Raw genomic sequence first — 17,955 nt, 5'->3', positions numbered from 1 at the left:
GGGGTCTCCGCCGCGGGAGGAGACATCGCCTTTTTCGAAAACCCACTGGGGCGAGAACGGAAACGGCCCACAGACGTTCCCCGGGTCTCAGAGTCGCACCAGACTGGGCCGGGACGCGGGGCCTGGCTTCCTTGTTCCACCGGAATTAGCCCCTTTCCCCTTCTCCGTGTACCCGTAGTCCTCTTTTTTATGTTCTTTCTGGAAACATTAACGCCACGTGCAGCACTGGGGACAGAGGACGTCAGGGTGCACCTGACACCGGCTCTGCCCGAGTGGCGCTTTAGCCGCTAGTAGGATTGCTGGGGGAGCCACTCTAGGGAACCAGCAAAGGGATGCGTAATGACAAGGAGTTGTGGGTTTGTTGGGCCCTTAACACTTCTTGATCATTAGTTGCAGCTACAGCTTCCGTCGGGCTAGCACTTCGCATGGTAGGCCCAGTACCAGGCTCCTTCGCACAATTACCCATCTAATCCTCACAACAGCTTGCAAAGGTTTGTCGTTTGTTTACATGTCTAGTCTCGGGTTCTAACCTGAAAGCTCCCCAGAGGCAGGATTGTTTGCCTTCTCCCTTTAATCCTTGCCTCCCCTGGCCCAGGAGGTAGGCGTTCGGAGCTTCAGCGGTTTTTTAATTGGGAGAATGTGAGTTGTGCTGAGTGGGAGGTTTTAACCAGGCTGGTTTGGCAAGGTGGGCCCACAGGGTTGGGAAGTTAAATGAAGCTACCTCCCCCTTTTTGTTTTACTTTGTTTTGTTTGGAATAAACATTTACTGAACACCTAAAAGGTGTTAGGTTATCCGCTCAAGGGAAGAATTAGGAACAAGTCCTGATTTTGATAGAAAAGTAAATGTACTTAACATTACTGGTGCCTCGAGTTGGTATGCCCAGATTTAGAAAAGGAAAAGTAACAGCTGCTTCCTTACATGTGCGTAGCAGTCAACCCCTGAGTCCCTTTCCTCACCTGTACAGTGGAGTTGGCTGTTGGCACTGAGTTTGAATAGGCCATCCTATCACCAGTAGTTGACAACTTTGGCTACATATTGAAATCACCTGGGTCCCACCCCAGACTTTCTGATGTAATTATAGGTAAGGCCTGGGCATTGGAAGTTTCAGAATTTCCCCAGGTGATTCTAAGGGCATCCAAGCCTTGAGAGCCACTGTTATATATGACCCCAGTTTAATTTTCTTAATCTTTTCTTTTAAACTTTTTTTTTTCCCCTCTGCCCTGCCGAGTGGCTTGTGGGATCATAGTTCCCCAACCAGGGTTGAACCCGGCCCCTCAGCAGTGAACGCATGGAGTCCTAACCACAGGACTGCCAGGGAATTCCCTCTTAATCTTTTCAGTTGTCATTCCCGGCTTGAGAAGCTGCACAGGCATCAAGCCTTCACATCCCAAACCCCCTGACCAATGGCCCAGTCCTTCCTATACATTTGCGTGTGCTTCAGACAGGGGTCCTCTTTGAAGCCAGTCTTCTCACCGTGCCCTGTCTCCCTGCCTTACTGGCCTCTCATCTTCCCAGCCGTGGCGCTGTGGCCAAGTGACCTGCCCTCTCTAAGCCTCCATTTACTCATCTGTGAAATGCGGGTACTGGTACCCACGTGTGTAGTGTTGGCACAGTCGGTGCGTGGCATGTTGTACCTCCAAGTGATGGTGAGCTGTTGTAATTGTACTCACATCCCACATCTCCCGTCATGCTGGTCTCCTATCTCGGCACTGAAGAAACATTTCTGAAATGCCTATTGCAGATATGGAGACTAACAAACTCAATCCTTCCTCCCCTGCTTTGCCTTCCCAGTTCCGCACAAGGCAACTCTTCTACAAAACTATGACACGAGAGATCTTCTGGTTTGTCCTATTGAATTTTTTCAGCTTTATTGAGAGATGGTTCATATACCATAAAATTAACCCTTGTGAAATGTACAGTTCAGTGCTTTTAATACATTCAGAGTTATGCAGCCAACACCATCAGTGCAATCTAATTGTAAAGCTTTTTCATCCCTCAAAATAAACCCCATACCTATGGGCAGTCATTCCCCATAGCTCCCTTCCCCCAGCACCTGGCAGCCACTAATCTACTTGGTGTTGCCCTTTGGATTTGCCTGTTCCGGACGTTTCATGTTAATGGTCTCATACAATGTGTGGTCTTTTGTGACTGGCTTCTTTCACTCCACATAATGCTCTCAAGGTTCACACACGTTGTAGTCTGTATCAGTACTTCATTCGTCTGTTAATTGCTGATAGTATTCCATTATATGGATATAACCCATTTTGTTGATCCATTCATCTGTTGATGGACCTCTCGGTTGTTTCTACTTTTTGACTATTATGAACAATACTGCTGTAAACATTCATGTACTTATTTATTTATTTATTTTTGGCTGCATTGGGTCTCCGTTGCTGCGCATGGGCTTTCTCTAGTTGTGGCGAGCGGGGGCTACTCTTCGTTGCGGTGCACAGGCTTCTCATTGCGGTGGCTTCTCTTGTTGTGGAGCACGGGCTGTAGGTTCACGGACTTCAGTCGTTGTGGCATGTGGACTCAGTAGTTGTGGCTCCTGGGCTCTGGAGCGCAGGCTCAGTAGTTGTGGCACACGGACTTCGTTGCTCCGCGGCATGTGAGATCCTTCTGGACCAGGGCTCAAACCCGTGTCCCCTGCCTTGGCAGGTAGATTCTTAACCACTGCACCATCAGGGAAGTCCTGTGTACAAATTTTTGTACAAACATGTTTTCAGTTTTCTTTTATCTACCCAGGAGTGGAATTGCTGGGTCATATGGTTACTTAGTGTTTAACATTTGAGTGGCTTCCAGACTGTTTTCTAGTTCTGTTCAATTTGAAGAGGAAGAAACTGGGTTCAGGGAGCTTTACCTGGGGTGTTGAAAGTTACATGATCGTAAAGGCAGCTTTGCATATATGGGAGGCCTGCTAAGAGCCAGATTCTTGATGTGCTTCCTGTCTCATGTGCAGAGGTGGCACTAAACCTGGGATTTCGAGGTTTTGTGAAAAACTGGGAATCTTTTGTGGCAGGAACCTTCTGTCCTGCAAACTTGGGTAGGAATACAGAGTTCTTGCCATCAAGTGTCATAGCTCATTTTTGCCTTTTTTTTTTTTGAGAGTGTAATAGCAATCTGAAAGGGAAATCCTAAACAAACCAGGCAAATTGAAACAGAACTATTTCACTTGTCTGAGAGAATTTAATTGGAAGTTTTTGAAGTTAGCCATTAAAATTTTCTCTTTCTTAAAAATCTCAAATGTAATATATACAAATCAAATACTAACCAGAGGTTAAGTTATAAAAGTGCAATGATCATAAAAGTTTGAATTATTCCTGGAAATCCCTAGAAGGTGCCTCACTAGAGACCCACATGCTGCCTCAAAAAAGCCATACAACATCATTTTAATTTTTAGAAAAAATTGCCGTTTCTTCAATTGAATGCTCAATGCAGTACAGTTGACCCTTGAACAACGCGGGGAGCCAGGGCTCTGACCTTCTCTGCAGTCAAAAATCTGAGTGTAATTTATAGTCGGCCCGCTGTATCCCTGGTTCCTTCACATCCGAGTTTCTGCATCTGCGCCAACTGTGGATGGTGTAGTACTGTGACATCTACTCTTGAAAAAAATCTGCGTGTAAGTGTACCCATGCAGTTAAATCCCATGTTGTTCAGGGGTCAACTGGAGTTGCTTGGGTTGAGTGATAAATTGGCAAGTGAAAATCTCCTTAAAATGCCCTTGGGAGGAAATCTTAATTGCCCATTAACATGTGTACATAGTACTGTTATGAACGCTATATAGCGATATGTGTGTGTGTGTGTGTGTATGTATATACACACACACACACATAGATGTGTGTAAAATGCATACAGTTGTGCTCATTATTTAATTCCATTGAAGGACTCTTATTTAGAAATTAAATTATTTTAGCATTTTGCTGCTTGGAATACTTTGGCAATTCTATGGCGGTTCCAACTTGCTGATTCTTACTTTTTATTGTTACTTTTGTAATTGATTTATCAATGTCTCTAACTTCCTTGGTCTTTGTTTTTCTTTGTCCTCATTTAATTCCTCAACATCTTTGGGAGGGTGGATAAAGGAATCGTTACACATTGGACAAGGCTTTTGATTTCTTTTTAATGGGCGTAAACCCTTAAAGCCACTCAGCTTCCTGCCTCAGCTTGGGCCGCCTTCGTTGGATGTTTCAGGCTTGATTACATCCTTTGCCCAACAGGATGCTGGTATTGAGTGCAGGAGGCACCTAAATAATGTCGTACGTGTTCCCCTGTGAGGGTTTGGAGCCATGGAGGCTAAACACGTGTGTGATACAGCCCCACTGTATCTTCAAGCACCAGATGTGCTGTCCGTGTAAGTCGGGTCCAGAGCCGGGACTGAGGGTGCAGCAGATTCAGGTCCCCTGTCTCATTCCAGGGCACCTGCCCAATGAGTGGAGCACCTGACCCAGTCCCCTGCACTGTCTGTGTTTCCCCCTTGCATGTGGTTGAGCTTTCCTGAGTTAAATGCATCTGCTGTGGCGCTCTGTCTTTATCGTACAATGCACTCAACTTGACTTCCTTCCCCCAGCCATTATGGAATTGCAGCCTGTGTGTGTTTTGTCCTTGTTTTGTCTCCTCGGGTTGAGGGTAAGGCCTGGAAGGGAGAGGTACTGGCTTCGCCTTCCTTTCCTCCCTCATAGTGCTGGGCGCATGGTAACTCCATAATTCTCCATAATTCTCTGTAACCCTCCAGCCCCTAACCTGGGGAAACAGTGAGCCTTCAGACAAGAGGAGGCCTGCCTGTGCTCACAGCGGAACCCAGAGGGAATAGCGTGGCCTTTGGCGTTCAGCAGACCCGGGGTCATCCAGGGCCACCACCCTCCAGGCCTCTGACAACATCTGTCCAACCTGGCTCTGCTTCCTCATCTGTCACACGGTGTTCTTAGTGCTAATAGTAATAGTGCCATAACAGTAATCATAGTGGACGTGCAGAGCACTCAGTGCCGCGTGCCGGGGCTGTTCTAAGCTCCTATGGTCTAAACTATAAGATGGAGTCTGTATTTATCCTTATTTTGCAGATGGGGAAACCAAAGCACAGAGAGATCAAGTAACTTTTGCCCCACGTCACACAGCTGGGCGGTGGTGAAGCCGATTCCCATCCCTGCCCTCTGGCTTGACACTTCCTGCTCTTAGCCACTCATGCTTGGCGCTGAGGAATAGACCCTTAAATGATGACTGCTGCTGCTGTTGTTACTATTATTAATTTACCTGAGAAACTGGGAGATGATTGACCACATGTTTGGAACGTATTTTAAGGTCCTGTTTTGGAAAAGGAGGTGCTCACTAGATTTACTTCTTAGAGGACAGGGTCCTTTTGGTTTTCTCTTTATATCCCTAGCACCTCTGATGATGGGGAGCCTCTGGTGGGTGCTCGGTAAATGTCTGTCGGCCGCTCGAGAGGCTGGGAGGAATCCTCATGGGCAGAAATCCTCTTGTGCTCGCTGTCAGGAGACCTACAAGTGGCACTGTGACCATGGACGTGTCACTAGGCCTCAGTCTCGTCAGCTGCAATGAGAAATGGTACCACGGCATTGTCGTGGGAAGTAATCGAGATGCCCTAGGTGGGTAGGCTTTGTGCTGCACAAACAAAATCTTCTCGTTACTCTCTCTTTTTGTTCACTGCTTTGTAAATATTTTTCCCACAGACCACAAGGTTTTCTGAGCCTGGATATAAATGTACTCACGTGTTTGGTCGGTACAGTTACTGACTGACTTGTTTCTTTCTCCCTATTACAGTCTTTAAAGAACAGTTACCTTGGAAAATGGCAGAGGCAGTGTTCCGTCCCCCAAAGAGGAAAAGAAGAGTGTATGAGAGCTATGAGTCTCCACTGCCGATCCCTTTCGGTCAGGACTGTGGTCCTAAGAAGGACTTTAGAATATTCCGGGCCGAGATGATAAACAACAACGTGATTGTGAGGAACGCAGAAGATATGGAACAGCTGTATGGGAAGGTATGTGCGGGCAGCCTCAGCCCTGCTGCTTCCTAACAGCCCGGAGCCAGCCATTCTCTCCCCATCCACCCCCAGAAACAGACCATGAATGACCCATACGCTTTCCTTGCCGTTTAGTCCAATTTAGGAACAGAATCGGGTGGCCCGAAGCCATAAGCCCAGAGGACAGCTCCCAGCCACAAACCCACATTTCGTCAGTGAAGCTGGATCAGTGCATTGACCTTTCTTGTTTTTTGATTATAAAAGCAACACATGTTCATTGTAAAAAAAAAAAAATTCAAGCAATTTACAGCAGTGTAATGGGTAAAAAGTAAAGATTTCCCTCCTCTCACTGCCACTCCATCCCCAGAGGTAACCGCAGGATGCAGATTGTTCTGGTGCAGGACACACCAGATGGGGCTTCAGCAGGGCCTTTGCCCGCTCTCCTGGTTGAGGACCTCTTCTTACGTGAGGACGAGTTCCAGTTTTGGCTTTTTCCATCAGCCATAGGTTTGGGATGAGATTGGAAGCTTGCTTATTTTTTCCCCCATAGCCAATTCAACACTGGAGGCAATTTTTTTTTTTTTTTTTTGCGGTACACGGGCCTCTCACCGCTGCGGCCTCTCCCGTTGCGGAGCACAGGCTCTGGACGCGCAGGCCCAGCGGCCATGGCTCACGGGCCCAGCCGCTCCGCGGCATGTGGGATCTTCCCGGACCGGGGCACGAACCCGTGTCCCCTGCATCGGCAGGCGGACTCTCAACCACTGCGCCACCAGGGAAGCCCCAATGCTGGAGGCATTTTTAAAGCAGCTTTATTGCGCTATAATTTACAGCCATAAAATTCACCCATTGTAAGTGCCCGATGCAGTGACTGTAATAAATTCATAGAGCTGTGCCCCCACCATGACAGTCCACTTGTAGAGCGTTCCCCGTGGCCCCAGAAGGCCCCCGATGCTCACTGCACTTAATCCCTTCCCCACGCCCAGCCCAGGCACTGCTGATCCACTTCCTGTTTCTGTAATGTGCCTTCTCTAGACATTTTATATAAAATACATGTTGTAGTCACCTTCCCAAAGTGGGATACAGTGGGTGGGTGGCACTGACCCCAGTGAGACAGGGGTCTAGGCCAAGGACAACCTCCTCCCCATTCGCGATATGCAGCGTTAAGCGGAGGCTTTGTGAAGCGTCATACACATGATTTATTCTGATTGTCAGTCTGGGCGGAGGGTATAGGGTGTTCATTTTATTATTCTTTCAGTTTTCTATGGGTTTAAATATTTTCTAATTTTAAGAAATGGGGGATGGGGGAATCAGTGTTTTTGGAGTCAGCAGGAGGGAGAAGAATAGTACTTCAGTTCTGGGAACAGGAGAATCCGAGAAGCTTTTTGTTCCTCGTGGACTTGGCTCCCACTGTTCCCGATCCACGTGTGCAGAGGAGATCCTGCCTCCGCCTGCCCTTCACCTTCAGCTTACCAGACCTGGACTGAGACCACTGCTCACGAGACAAGCGAGGTGCCCTGGAAGCTTCCCAGCTCCCTTCAAACGATCGGAGAGAGAAGACACTAAGATGTTCACTAGTAATCATGAATTATCTATAATCAGAGGGAAGATGTCAAGCTGTGAAAAATGCAATGACTGTCTTGTTAACTCAAGTAGTTATTCTCCCTCAGCTAAAAAATTGATAACTAAACTTGAAATATTTTTTCTCTTCCCGGAAGGGTTATTTTGGAAAAGGTATCCTGTCCAGAAGCCGTCCAAACTTCACAATTTCAGATCCTAAGCTGGTTGCTAAATGGAAAGGTAAACTTGTGCAACATTCGGTTCTTTTGGCCAATTATCTTTTTCTTCATTTTTAGCTCTAACACCAGATTATACAGTAAAATTCTAGAGGAGAAGTAACATGCCATTGGCAGTTTTACTGGTAAAAATAGCAACTAGAATAATTCTAATCGAGGTGAAAGTGTTCTTATGATTGGTGAAAATGTGTTTCGTCTAATTTCTGGAATTATCAAAAGTGTTATTTAGGCTTTTCTGTTGTTAAGCATTGCTCAGCAGAGTCCTGTGTGTGTGGAAGGTACTAGTAATTAAGTGCCTCCTCACCTGTGTGCAAGGTGGGTTTCATATTTTATTTCTAGAATTGGAATTTACAACAATAACCACGACATCGATGTATTTGTGAAAACATACTAATGTATATGGTTCCCATCTGCTGTTCCTCTTTAATTTATAAAGCTTTCATCTGGGTGTATTTTTCTAAGGGAATCTCATGGTAATTGCATAACCGACACCAGCAGGTTAAAACAGAGTTAGAAAGGATTTTTAAAAACATTTTATTGCAAGACAAAATACAAATTAAAACTGCACTGAGATACCATTTCAGCAATCAGAGTGACAGAAATCAGAAAGTTTGACAATGTGCCCCATTGGTGAGCCCCTGAGAAGCACTCTCACGCGTTGCTGGTGGGCGTGCAGGTGGTATGGCCATTACGAAGGGGACTTGACTGTCTCGAAAAACCATGTATACATTTGCTCCCCCCCCTCCTCCTCTCCCCCTAACCCCTGGTAACCTTAATATGCTTTCTGTGTCTTTGATTTTGCCCATTCTAAATATCTCATATAAGTGGAAACCTTTTGTGTCCTTCACCTAGGATAATTTTTTCAAGGTCTATCCATGCTGTCTATCCATATGTTTTCATTTCTCTTCTGTGTATACCTAGGAGTAGACTTGCTGGATCATTTGATAATTCTATTTTAATTTTTTGAGGAACCACGAACTGTTTTCCGTAACACCTGCATCATTTCACATTCCCACCAGCAATGCGTAAGGTTTTCCAATTTTTCCACATCCTCACCAACTTGTTCTTTTCTGTTTTTGTTTTTGATGATAGCCATTTTAATGAGTGTGTAGTGGTAAAAGTTTTTCATTTTAATGAAGTCTAATTTATCGTTTTAATTTTTTTTTTCTTTTCATGTGCTTTTGGTGTCATACTAGGGAACAATTACCAAATCCAAGCTTGTATAGATTTTCCCTGTGTTTTCTTCTAAGAGGTTAATAGTTTCAGCTCTTAAGTTTAGGTCTTTGATCTATTTTGATTTAATTTTTCTATGATGTAAGGTATGGGTCCAGCTTCATTGTTTTGCCTGTGGATATCCAGTTGCCCAGTATATGCATTTACTTTTTGTTTTTTTGTTTTGTTTTTTGTTTTTTTGCAGTATGCGGGCCTCTCACTGTTGTGGCCCCTCCCGTTGTGGAGCACAGGCTCCGGACGCGCAGGCTCAGCGGCCATGGCTCACGGGCTCAGCCACTCCGCGGCATGTGGGGTCTTCCCAGACCAGGGCATGAACCCGTGTCCCCTGCATCAGCAGGTGGACTCTAAACCACTGCCCCACCAGGGAAGCCCCTATGCATTTACTTTTAACCCAGCAATTCCACTTCTGGGAATTTATCTTAAAGATACACTGGCAAAAATATGAAAAGAAAGAGCCCAAGGCTATTCATTGCAACACTGTTTCTAATGTTAAAAGACTGGAGACAACCAAAATGTCCATGGAGGGTGGGGATCCCAGCTGAACGAACTATAGGACATTCATATAATGACATGCTGTGGAGCTGAGGTAGGAATGGGACATCACTGGGATATATTTCTAAGCAAAGAAAGCAAGGTAAAGGAAAGTATGCTATGGCTTATCTAGAGGGAGGGGAATATGAATATATTTTTGGAATGTAAGGAAGGATAAATCATAGTTTTTTTAATGCCTATGGGCGAGGGATGGAACAGGATGGAGAGAGAGGTGAGACTATAGGTTTGACCTTGGAACCTTGTAAATGTATTACATGACAACAAGGTGGTGTAGCCACAGAGGAAGCTCTTTTGAGTGACTTTAACACATGGTAATTTGACTGTTCAATCCTAATGGGATAGACTTTGTATCTCCTGCCACAGTGATGTTTAACAGACCACCCCCAAATTCAGTGCCTCTCAACAGCAACCAGGTGGCTCATTTGAGTTGCCGGGTTTGCTGGGTGGGTCCACTGACCTTGGCTGGATGTGCTCATCCATCTGGTTAGTGATGGATCCACTGGCTGCACTATTAGAAGTCCAGTGATGGATGTAGCTGGACTCACTGGTGTCTGCTTGTCTGTTGGATGGCGGTCAGCTGGTCTAGGATGGCCTCAAGTGGGATGAGGCGGGGAGGGTACCGGGTATGTCGTCCTCCACAGGCCAGCCCGGGCATGTTCTCATGGTGATCGTGGATGTACCAGACCATTTAGAGATGAAGTGATATGAGGGATCTGTTTCAAAATAATCTGGGGGCCAGGGGAATGGGCAGAAGAACAGGTAGAGCACCATTGGCCATGAGTTAATTTCAAGCTGAGTGATGGGAACATGGGAATTCATTACACTGTTCTCTCTACTTTCGTATGTTTTCAATTTTTTCATAGAGTTTTTAAAAGGGAGAAAAAAAATAGAGCAAGTAGCATAATGACCCTGCCTGTCCCCATCACCCAGCTTCAGCAGTTACTAATATTTGGCCCCCCAAAAATAGAAAGTCTTCAAATAGTGTAATGGTCTTAACAGTTGAGAATCTTTTCCTGATCTATGTAGTAACTAAGTTTTAAGTAGGGTAGAAATTTGAAGGAAATGAATTTAGGTCAAGGAAAAAGAGATTAAGGTTGTGGGCTGCCCTCAGGAAGTAGATCTCAAATGTCCATTTCCACATTTTGGCTTCAACCTCATCTTCTACCCCCTGTCCACACACCCTCTTCTACTCGTTGGTACCACAGCCACCTTGGGCTGCCGGCCGATGTGTGAAACTGCCATGCGTTTGCCATCCCCAGCCTTTGTGCATCGTGTCCTCTGCCTTTTTCCCCTGGTCCGCCTGGCGAACTCTTACTCATTCTTCAGAGCCCCACTCGATTACTCCTTCTCCTTTGTGTTTTTTCCTAACCCTTCCAGGGAAAGTAAGCCAGTCCCTTTACAATATGTGCTGTCCTTGCTCAAGAAGGGTTAGAATCAGCTTGGGTTAGAGTCAGTCATGTCTGGTCTGTCTCCCCAACTAGAGTGTGAGTATCTCAAGGAGAGGGGATTTGCTTTATTACTTCTGTATATCTCGTGCTTGGCACATGGAAGGCTGTCAGTAAAACTTGCTAAATTGTAGCTCGTTGTTAAATTACCAGAGGAGGGAGGTCTCCTTAGGTCAAATTACTAAGGAGATAGGAGTCTGTGAACTCACCTCCCTAGGATTTTAAAACCGAACCTCATCAATTCCAGGCCTTTAGGGCACCAGAGAGGAAGCCGGGTATGGAAAAGGAAAGATGAGCTGCCCAAAGGCGGGGTGAGGGAGGACCAAGACAGAAACCCACTCCGTTAGTGACCTGGTCAACATTTTAAGTGGAAAGACTTTTCCAGCCAGGTGCCCAGAGCTGGAACTAGAGCCTGGAACTCCCAAACCCACATCCAGAGCTAACACCGCCATGAGATCTACTCCGGCATCCCTTTCCTTAGGCGCATGTGAGCAGCTGTCGCAGAAGGTGCTTGATGGAACACGGAGAACGGAGGTAAAGTGTGTAACTTTAGGGCTTCGGTACTCTCGCCTAGAAGTTGAGGGCCCGAGCATTCGGAGGTGGCAGAGTTTCCCCTTCCATGCTGCCGCTGCTTAGCTGGAGTGTTGAGAAGGATTCCGAGGCCACATCTGAGCCCAGCAAGGGCCCTGATGGGTCAGCAGCGCCCGCCAGGGCGCGCGTGCAGGGAGTGATGGTGCATAAAGCATCTGTTTGGCTGCTTGGACAGGATTCATTCGACCTTCTAGATGTGAGATTTTGTGAATCTTGAAATTCTTTGTCGTTTCTGGGTTGTCAGTGTTTTCCCCCTTAAGGAAAATTTGTCTTAAACTAATAGTACTTCTTTGTTGTTGCAGATGTGAAGACAGACATGCCTATAATCACGTCAAAAAAGTAAGTCTTGGTGGACTTTGACCTTGGGCGAAATTATGGTTTAAATCAGATCTGTTTTCAGGTAGCCTTTTCTGATGTGGTTGTGCACACCTCTTTTGTGTGTGTGTGGTAGTAGTAGTAGGTGTGTCCTTGAAAATTATGTCTGAATTTAATGTGGATCAAATCATATTTGAATTGTACTAAGTAAGTTTATTTTAAAAAGTAATCGTAAGCCAAAACCTTTGCCAGTTCAATTCCTTCCAAAATATGAACACTAATCCTGTAACGTATATTGTCTGTAAGCACTAAGGTACTTAGGTTTGGAGCTGGCCTCCTGCGCTGTGTGGGCGTCAACAGCCCTGTCCTCTTTCATCGCTCCACGCTTGCGGCGTTAGAGAAAGCCGCTTTCCCAGAGGCTCTCACACAGCCCACCCACACAGCCACGATCCTTCCTTCCTCTGGGCTTTTGTTTATGCTGTTCGCGTTTCCCAGAACACTTCTCCCTAACCTACCAGGCACGCGCGCTGCTGGCTATTCCTGCACGTCCAGCCTACGTGCCAGTTTCCTGGAGCGTCTCCGCGCCGCCCTTTCCTCCGCTGCCGCCGCAGAATCTGCCTTGGCGCCTGTCGCTGTGCCGTACATCACACACTGGACTTAGACTGTCAGTTGTCAGAGGGCGGGGACCATGCCCGGTTCCCCTCTGCAGCGCCGCAGCCAGCGCTCCCTTGGTAGGATTTTGTGGAGTAAATGTTTCTCATTCTAAACGCGGGTCGTCCCTGTGGGACAGCTCAAGTTGCAACTCTTCCATGAAGCCTTCTGAAACCGTTCAAGCCTATAGTGGTTCTTCATCTTGCTTCTGACATGTACTGGCAGAATCTGACAGCTCCTTTTCGTGCTCTGCAACCCCACGGCCAGGGAGTGCCCAAGAGGCAATGGCACCTGGAAGATCTCAGGGGCTGCTCTGGCCATAGCCGCAGGCTGGGGGACGGCATAGGGCCTGAGAGGACCTGGCCGAGCCCCCGTTCCACTGGGGGCTGCAGTGTAGACAGGCTGCTGCAGCCAACACTAGGATGCAGAAGCAGCAGAAGCCCGTCCCTCAGAACCGCATCCCGATCGGGCTGGCAGGACCGATGACACGGCAGCAAGCCTGTTTGAATATGTGAGGTTCTGGGGGGTGGGGGACTGCTGCCACCCCCCCATCTGAAGGTTAACCCTCGGTATGCTCTGTAGAATGTGCAACATTCCAGGAATTCTATTGAGCCTTGCGTCAGTTTCCTAGGGCTGCTGTAACAAAGTACCACAGACTTGGTGATTTGTTGGGTTTTGTTTTTTTTTTTTTTTTGGCTGCGTCAGGTCTTAGTTGCAGGCAGGATCTTTGGTTGCAGTGCGTGGGCTTCTCTCTAGTTGTGGCACGTGGGCTCCAGAGCGCGTGGGCTCTGTAGTTGCGGCACTGGCTCAGTAGTTGCAGCGTGCAGTCTCAGTTGCCCCACAGTACGTGGGATCTTAGTTCCCTGACCAGGGATCGAGCCGGCATCCCCTGCATTGCCAGATGGATTCTTAACCACTGGACCGCTAGGGAAGTCCCAAACTTGGCAATTTAAGAGAACAGAAATTTATTCTCATGGTCTGGAGGCCAGAGGTCCCAAATCAAGGTGTCAGCGGGGCTGTGCCCCCTCAGGAGGCTCTAGGGGAGGGTCCTTCCTGCCTCGTCTTAGCCTCTCGTGGTGGCCAGCAGTCCTTGGCCCTCCTTGGCTTGTAGACACATCACTCCAGTCTTTTCCTCCATCGTCGCATGGTGGTCCGCCTTGTGTGTCTCTGTGTCTGTGTCCAAATTTCCCTTTTTTTGTAAGGACACCAGTTAGTTTGCCCTCATCTTAACTTCATTACATCTGAGAAGACCTGTTTCCAGATAAGGTCCCATTTGCAGGTGCCAAGAGGTAGGACTTCAGCACATCTGACAGTTCTGTCAGGAAAGTATGCCCTCCCCAGCAGCTCCCCCCCCCATCAATACTTGATTCATCATCAGTTCATAAAACTTGCAGTCACAATCTAAATTTTGTTAAATATTAGAAAAATGGGCTCTTTTTCATACCTTGAGGTTAATTTTCCAACTTAAGTACTTGTTATAATTGTTTATTTCCTCAGAACTTTGGATCCCTCTTTCCAGTGGCTTCACTCTAATTGGCCTTTTTCCAACAGTAGTCGTCCTTGGGTGATGAGAACCTTCCGTGTGATCTTTTCTGGACGTGAGCATCCAGACCCTCAGGTGATGCACCTGCGGGCTGAAGATTGCAGGGTTGTGTCCTGGAAGGACCAGCCCTGAGGATGGTACCGGCCCCCTCCTGATCTGTGGTCCTCTCTCCAGCCAGCACTTACTGCGGGTGCCCACGTGTAGGGCACTGGGTAGGTGCTGGAGATGCAAGAGGAGGAAAGGTCTCTGTCCTCTTCTCGGGGATTTAGAGTCCAGTGGGAGGGGAAGAGGAGTAGACAAATGAGCTCTTCTGTGATGCATATTATGATGAGGTATCGCCATCAGCAGCCGCGTTGTCATAGCCAATCGGTACTGATTCTCCAACAGTGCCGTTACTGGTCCACATGTTTTACCCGTATCCTCTCAGCTCGTCTTCTGGAGAAACCTTTGAGGTAGGTGTAGTTGTTTCCATCACGTGCATAGGGAGCCTACAGAGAGCTGCCCAAGAGTTCGTGAGCTCGAACCAGGAAGCACGACTCCGGAGCCTGGGCGGTAATCGCATCGTTGTATGTGCCGGCATTTCTGGGGTGTATTCCATGTAATAGGCACTGTGTTCATAACAGCTTTGTGGTTTAGCTTTTCATGTCCTCACGTCACCCCTAGGTGGTCAGTTCTGTAATCATCTGTCTTGGACAGCGGAGGAAAGAGCAGCGGAGGAGGTTAATTAACTTGCTCAAGGTCAGTACTTGGACCTAAGCAGCCTGCCTCAAAACCGTTTTGCCATGAACTTCCAGGAATAATTAGGCCTCAGTCAGTAAGAGGTGAAGAAGGATGTTCACTGCACATGGAAGAGGTGTGCTTGAGGGCAGAGGCACCTGAGAAGCTGAGCCGTATTCACACCGCCCCGCTCGGTGCTCTTGGGGCCCCGGCACGGCTCTGCACCACCAGGCGCTTCGCTGCTTCTCATCGCACCTGCCACCTCCTCCCGCTCTCCCCTCATGTTTTCCAGTTTTTACTTTTTACTCTTCTCTTCCTGCTGCTTCTCCAGCAGTGTTCAGGGTTAATCACAGCAGGACTTTCTAAGGCATTGCCAGCCAATGAGAGGACACCTTCTGCTCTGTGCCCCATTGCCGTGTGTCGATCACAGGCTGAGTCAGAGGCTTTGTTCCACAGGCTCTAGTAGCCGCTGTTGCATTCAGCTTCCATAAACAAACATCTGAGGTCATCAGAGGCAGGAAAGCGGTGTGATCCCGGCATTTGGCAGAAGAGCAGAAGGTGTCAGATGCTGAGTGGCTCAGCTCAGAGTCACAGAAGAGCCAGCTCCGGAACCCAGATCTGGTACAGTGCTCGACCCGCACGGCTGCCCCTGCTCCCAGAGAGCGATTCTTTAAGGTGTACGTTTCCATCCATTAAAATGTCATTTGTATTTTTAAATGTAATAAGTATTGAGTCGAAATGATTTTATTTTTCAAGTCTCCCCGAAAAATCCCACAGTCATAAAGTAACAAATATTTATTGAACACTTACTGTGTGCTGAGCACTTCACATGTCTCATCTCCTTTCATCCTTGCACCGCCCCCTGAGGCAGGTCCAGTTATCCCCGAGCTTTGGAGGGGAGGGCACGTAGCTGGTACGAGAACCTCATGCTCACAGTGAGGACCTGAGCTCACATCTGCCTTGACCACTCTGGTGCTAAGAAGCTGAGCAGGGACCTGTGTGCGTGTGCACTCTCTCTCTCTCTCTCAGTTCCACGTCTCCTGCTCAAAGTGGGAGCTGTTGAACCTTTAATGCTGTGGTTCTTTCACATATTTTAAATCAGGGAATCTGATGAAAGTTGTGGATCCCTTCCCTAGGAAAATACACATGACACGAAAATTTGTGTTCAGACACAGGAGATTCGTAGACCCGTGAAGGCTTCAGCCAATGTTACAGGTGACATGAAGAGCATATATCTTTTTAGATCCCTCATATGAAAGTCCTTCTAACTGCACATGAGAGAGGCTGTACCTTTCATTCAGGAGAGGAGACACCCTGCTGCTCTCTGGGCAGCTACATTTTCTGATTATAAAAAGGAGCACATGACGTGATCCTTACGAGGTAGTGGTACTATTATTTCCATGTTAGGGGTGGGGAAACGGGCACAGAGCAGTTAATTCATTGGCTTTGTCACCCAGTTACGAGGGATAGCGTAAGGGCTGAACACAAAACGTGCAGGACCAGAGTCCACGTGTGTAATCGCTGCCCCGTCCTGCCTTGTAGGTGTAGAGCAGCCTTGCCAGGTCTTAATCTTTGCATCTAAGATACAGTCCCCAGTGTATAGGGCTGCATGCTTATCCCCCCGTGTAGGATAAGCAGGGCGTGGACAGCTTAGAGATTGTTCTGATGAATCAGGGTTAATCAACCACAGGTCTCTTTTTTAAAAACAGCAGAATGGGACTTCCCTGGTGGCACAGCGGTTAAGAATCCGCCTGCCAAGGCAGGGGACACGGGTTCAAGCCCTGGTCTGGGAAGATCCCACATGCCGCAGAGCAAGTAAGCCCATGCGCCGCAACTACTGAGCCTGTACTCTATAGCCCACGAGCTACAACTACTGAAGCCCGTGTGCCACATCTACTGAAGCCCACGCCCCTAGAGCCCGTGCTTGGCAACGAGAGGCCACCACAATGAGAAGCCCACGCACTACAATGAAGAGCAGCCCCCGCTCACTGCAACTAGAGAAAGCCCGCGTGCAGCAATGAAGATCCAATGTAGCCAAAAATAAATAAATAAAATAAATAAATCTATTTAAAAAAAAGCAGAAGCCAGCTTCCTTGCTTCACTGTGTGTAATTATCAGTTTATAGACTATGACGTATCCCATCATCCGTACACAGGCAGGATACTCAAGGTAGAAAAGTGACATCTCTTCCCACAGCCACGTGTCGTCTTCGATGCTTTGCAGACTGATTGCTGTAGGTGGAGGCGAAAAGTGCTTGAGTTTTGCAACGTCTTTCGCCTCTGCGGATCAGATTCCACACACGTGTGGCATCTTATGTCACATGACGCATCCCAGCAGCCTTGTCAGGTGTTGAGGCTGCTGCAGTAGGCAGAATCCTTTTGTCTTGCCTGTAACTTTTTGTAACTTGGGAAGTGTTCAGGGCTTGCCTTCAAGTTTCAGAAACTAAGCATGTATTTTCTCATTAAAATATACTTTGAAAATTATGGAAAAAAGGGCCATTTTTTATTAAGATGCTTGGGTGTATGTAACTGTAATCATTTCTTTCCATACACGGTGGAGACATTAGTAAGTACTGTACTGTGAAAAATGTTTATTAAAATTCTCATTTTGCTTTCCAATACTAAACAAAGACTTTTTGCTATGACTGAGATACATATCTGAAAACATGATAACCAAAACTGAAAATAATGCAAAACAAACCCTGACAAAGGATGGCCGTTTTCTCTTTAAATTTACCTAAATCATTTGGTCCACCAGTTTTAAATTACATAAATTTTCATACTTTGTTAAACTGGGGTCATTTTTTTTTCAAATTAAGCAAATTAGATGAAGCTGTGTAATAAAAACAAAAAGTAATAGGGCTTCCCAAAAAGTAATAGGGCTTCCCTGGTGGCGCAGTGGTTAAGAATCCACCTGCCGGGCTTCCCTGGTGGCGCAGTGGTTGAGAATCTGCCTGCTAGTGCAGGGGACACGGGTTCGAGCCCTGGTCTGGGAGGATCTCACATGCAGCAGAGCAACTAGGCCCGTGAGCCACAACTACTGAGCCTGCGCGTCGAGCCTGTGCTCCGTAACAAGAGAGGCCGTGATAGTGAGAGGCCCGTGCACCGCGATGAAGAGTGGACCCCGCTTGCCACAAGTAGAG

The 17,955-nt window shown here is 47.2% G+C and overlaps 1 protein-coding gene across 3 annotated transcripts in view; it reads left to right on the top strand.

Moving 5' to 3' along the window:
* TSEN2 (tRNA splicing endonuclease subunit 2) overlaps positions 1 to 17,955 on the top strand; it is a 66,360-nt gene that overhangs the window by 27,253 nt on the left and 21,152 nt on the right. For 2 of the 3 annotated variants that reach the window (XM_060161131.1, XM_060161130.1), the window contains exons 2-4: positions 5,777 to 5,991; positions 7,689 to 7,770; positions 11,890 to 11,926. In XM_060161131.1, coding sequence (XP_060017114.1) covers positions 5,803 to 5,991; positions 7,689 to 7,770; positions 11,890 to 11,926 — 308 coding nt within the window. In that variant the 5' untranslated portion in view covers positions 5,777 to 5,802. Of the gene's footprint in view, positions 1 to 5,480; positions 5,602 to 5,776; positions 5,992 to 7,688; positions 7,771 to 11,889; positions 11,927 to 17,955 lie in introns of those variants that run through there. The other variant, XM_060161129.1, reaches the window with a different exon arrangement.

This window comes from Lagenorhynchus albirostris, chromosome 10 (assembly GCF_949774975.1).
Source record: "Lagenorhynchus albirostris chromosome 10, mLagAlb1.1, whole genome shotgun sequence".
Lineage (NCBI taxonomy): Eukaryota > Metazoa > Chordata > Mammalia > Artiodactyla > Delphinidae > Lagenorhynchus > Lagenorhynchus albirostris.
This window is presented reverse-complemented; position numbering and strand designations above follow the sequence as displayed.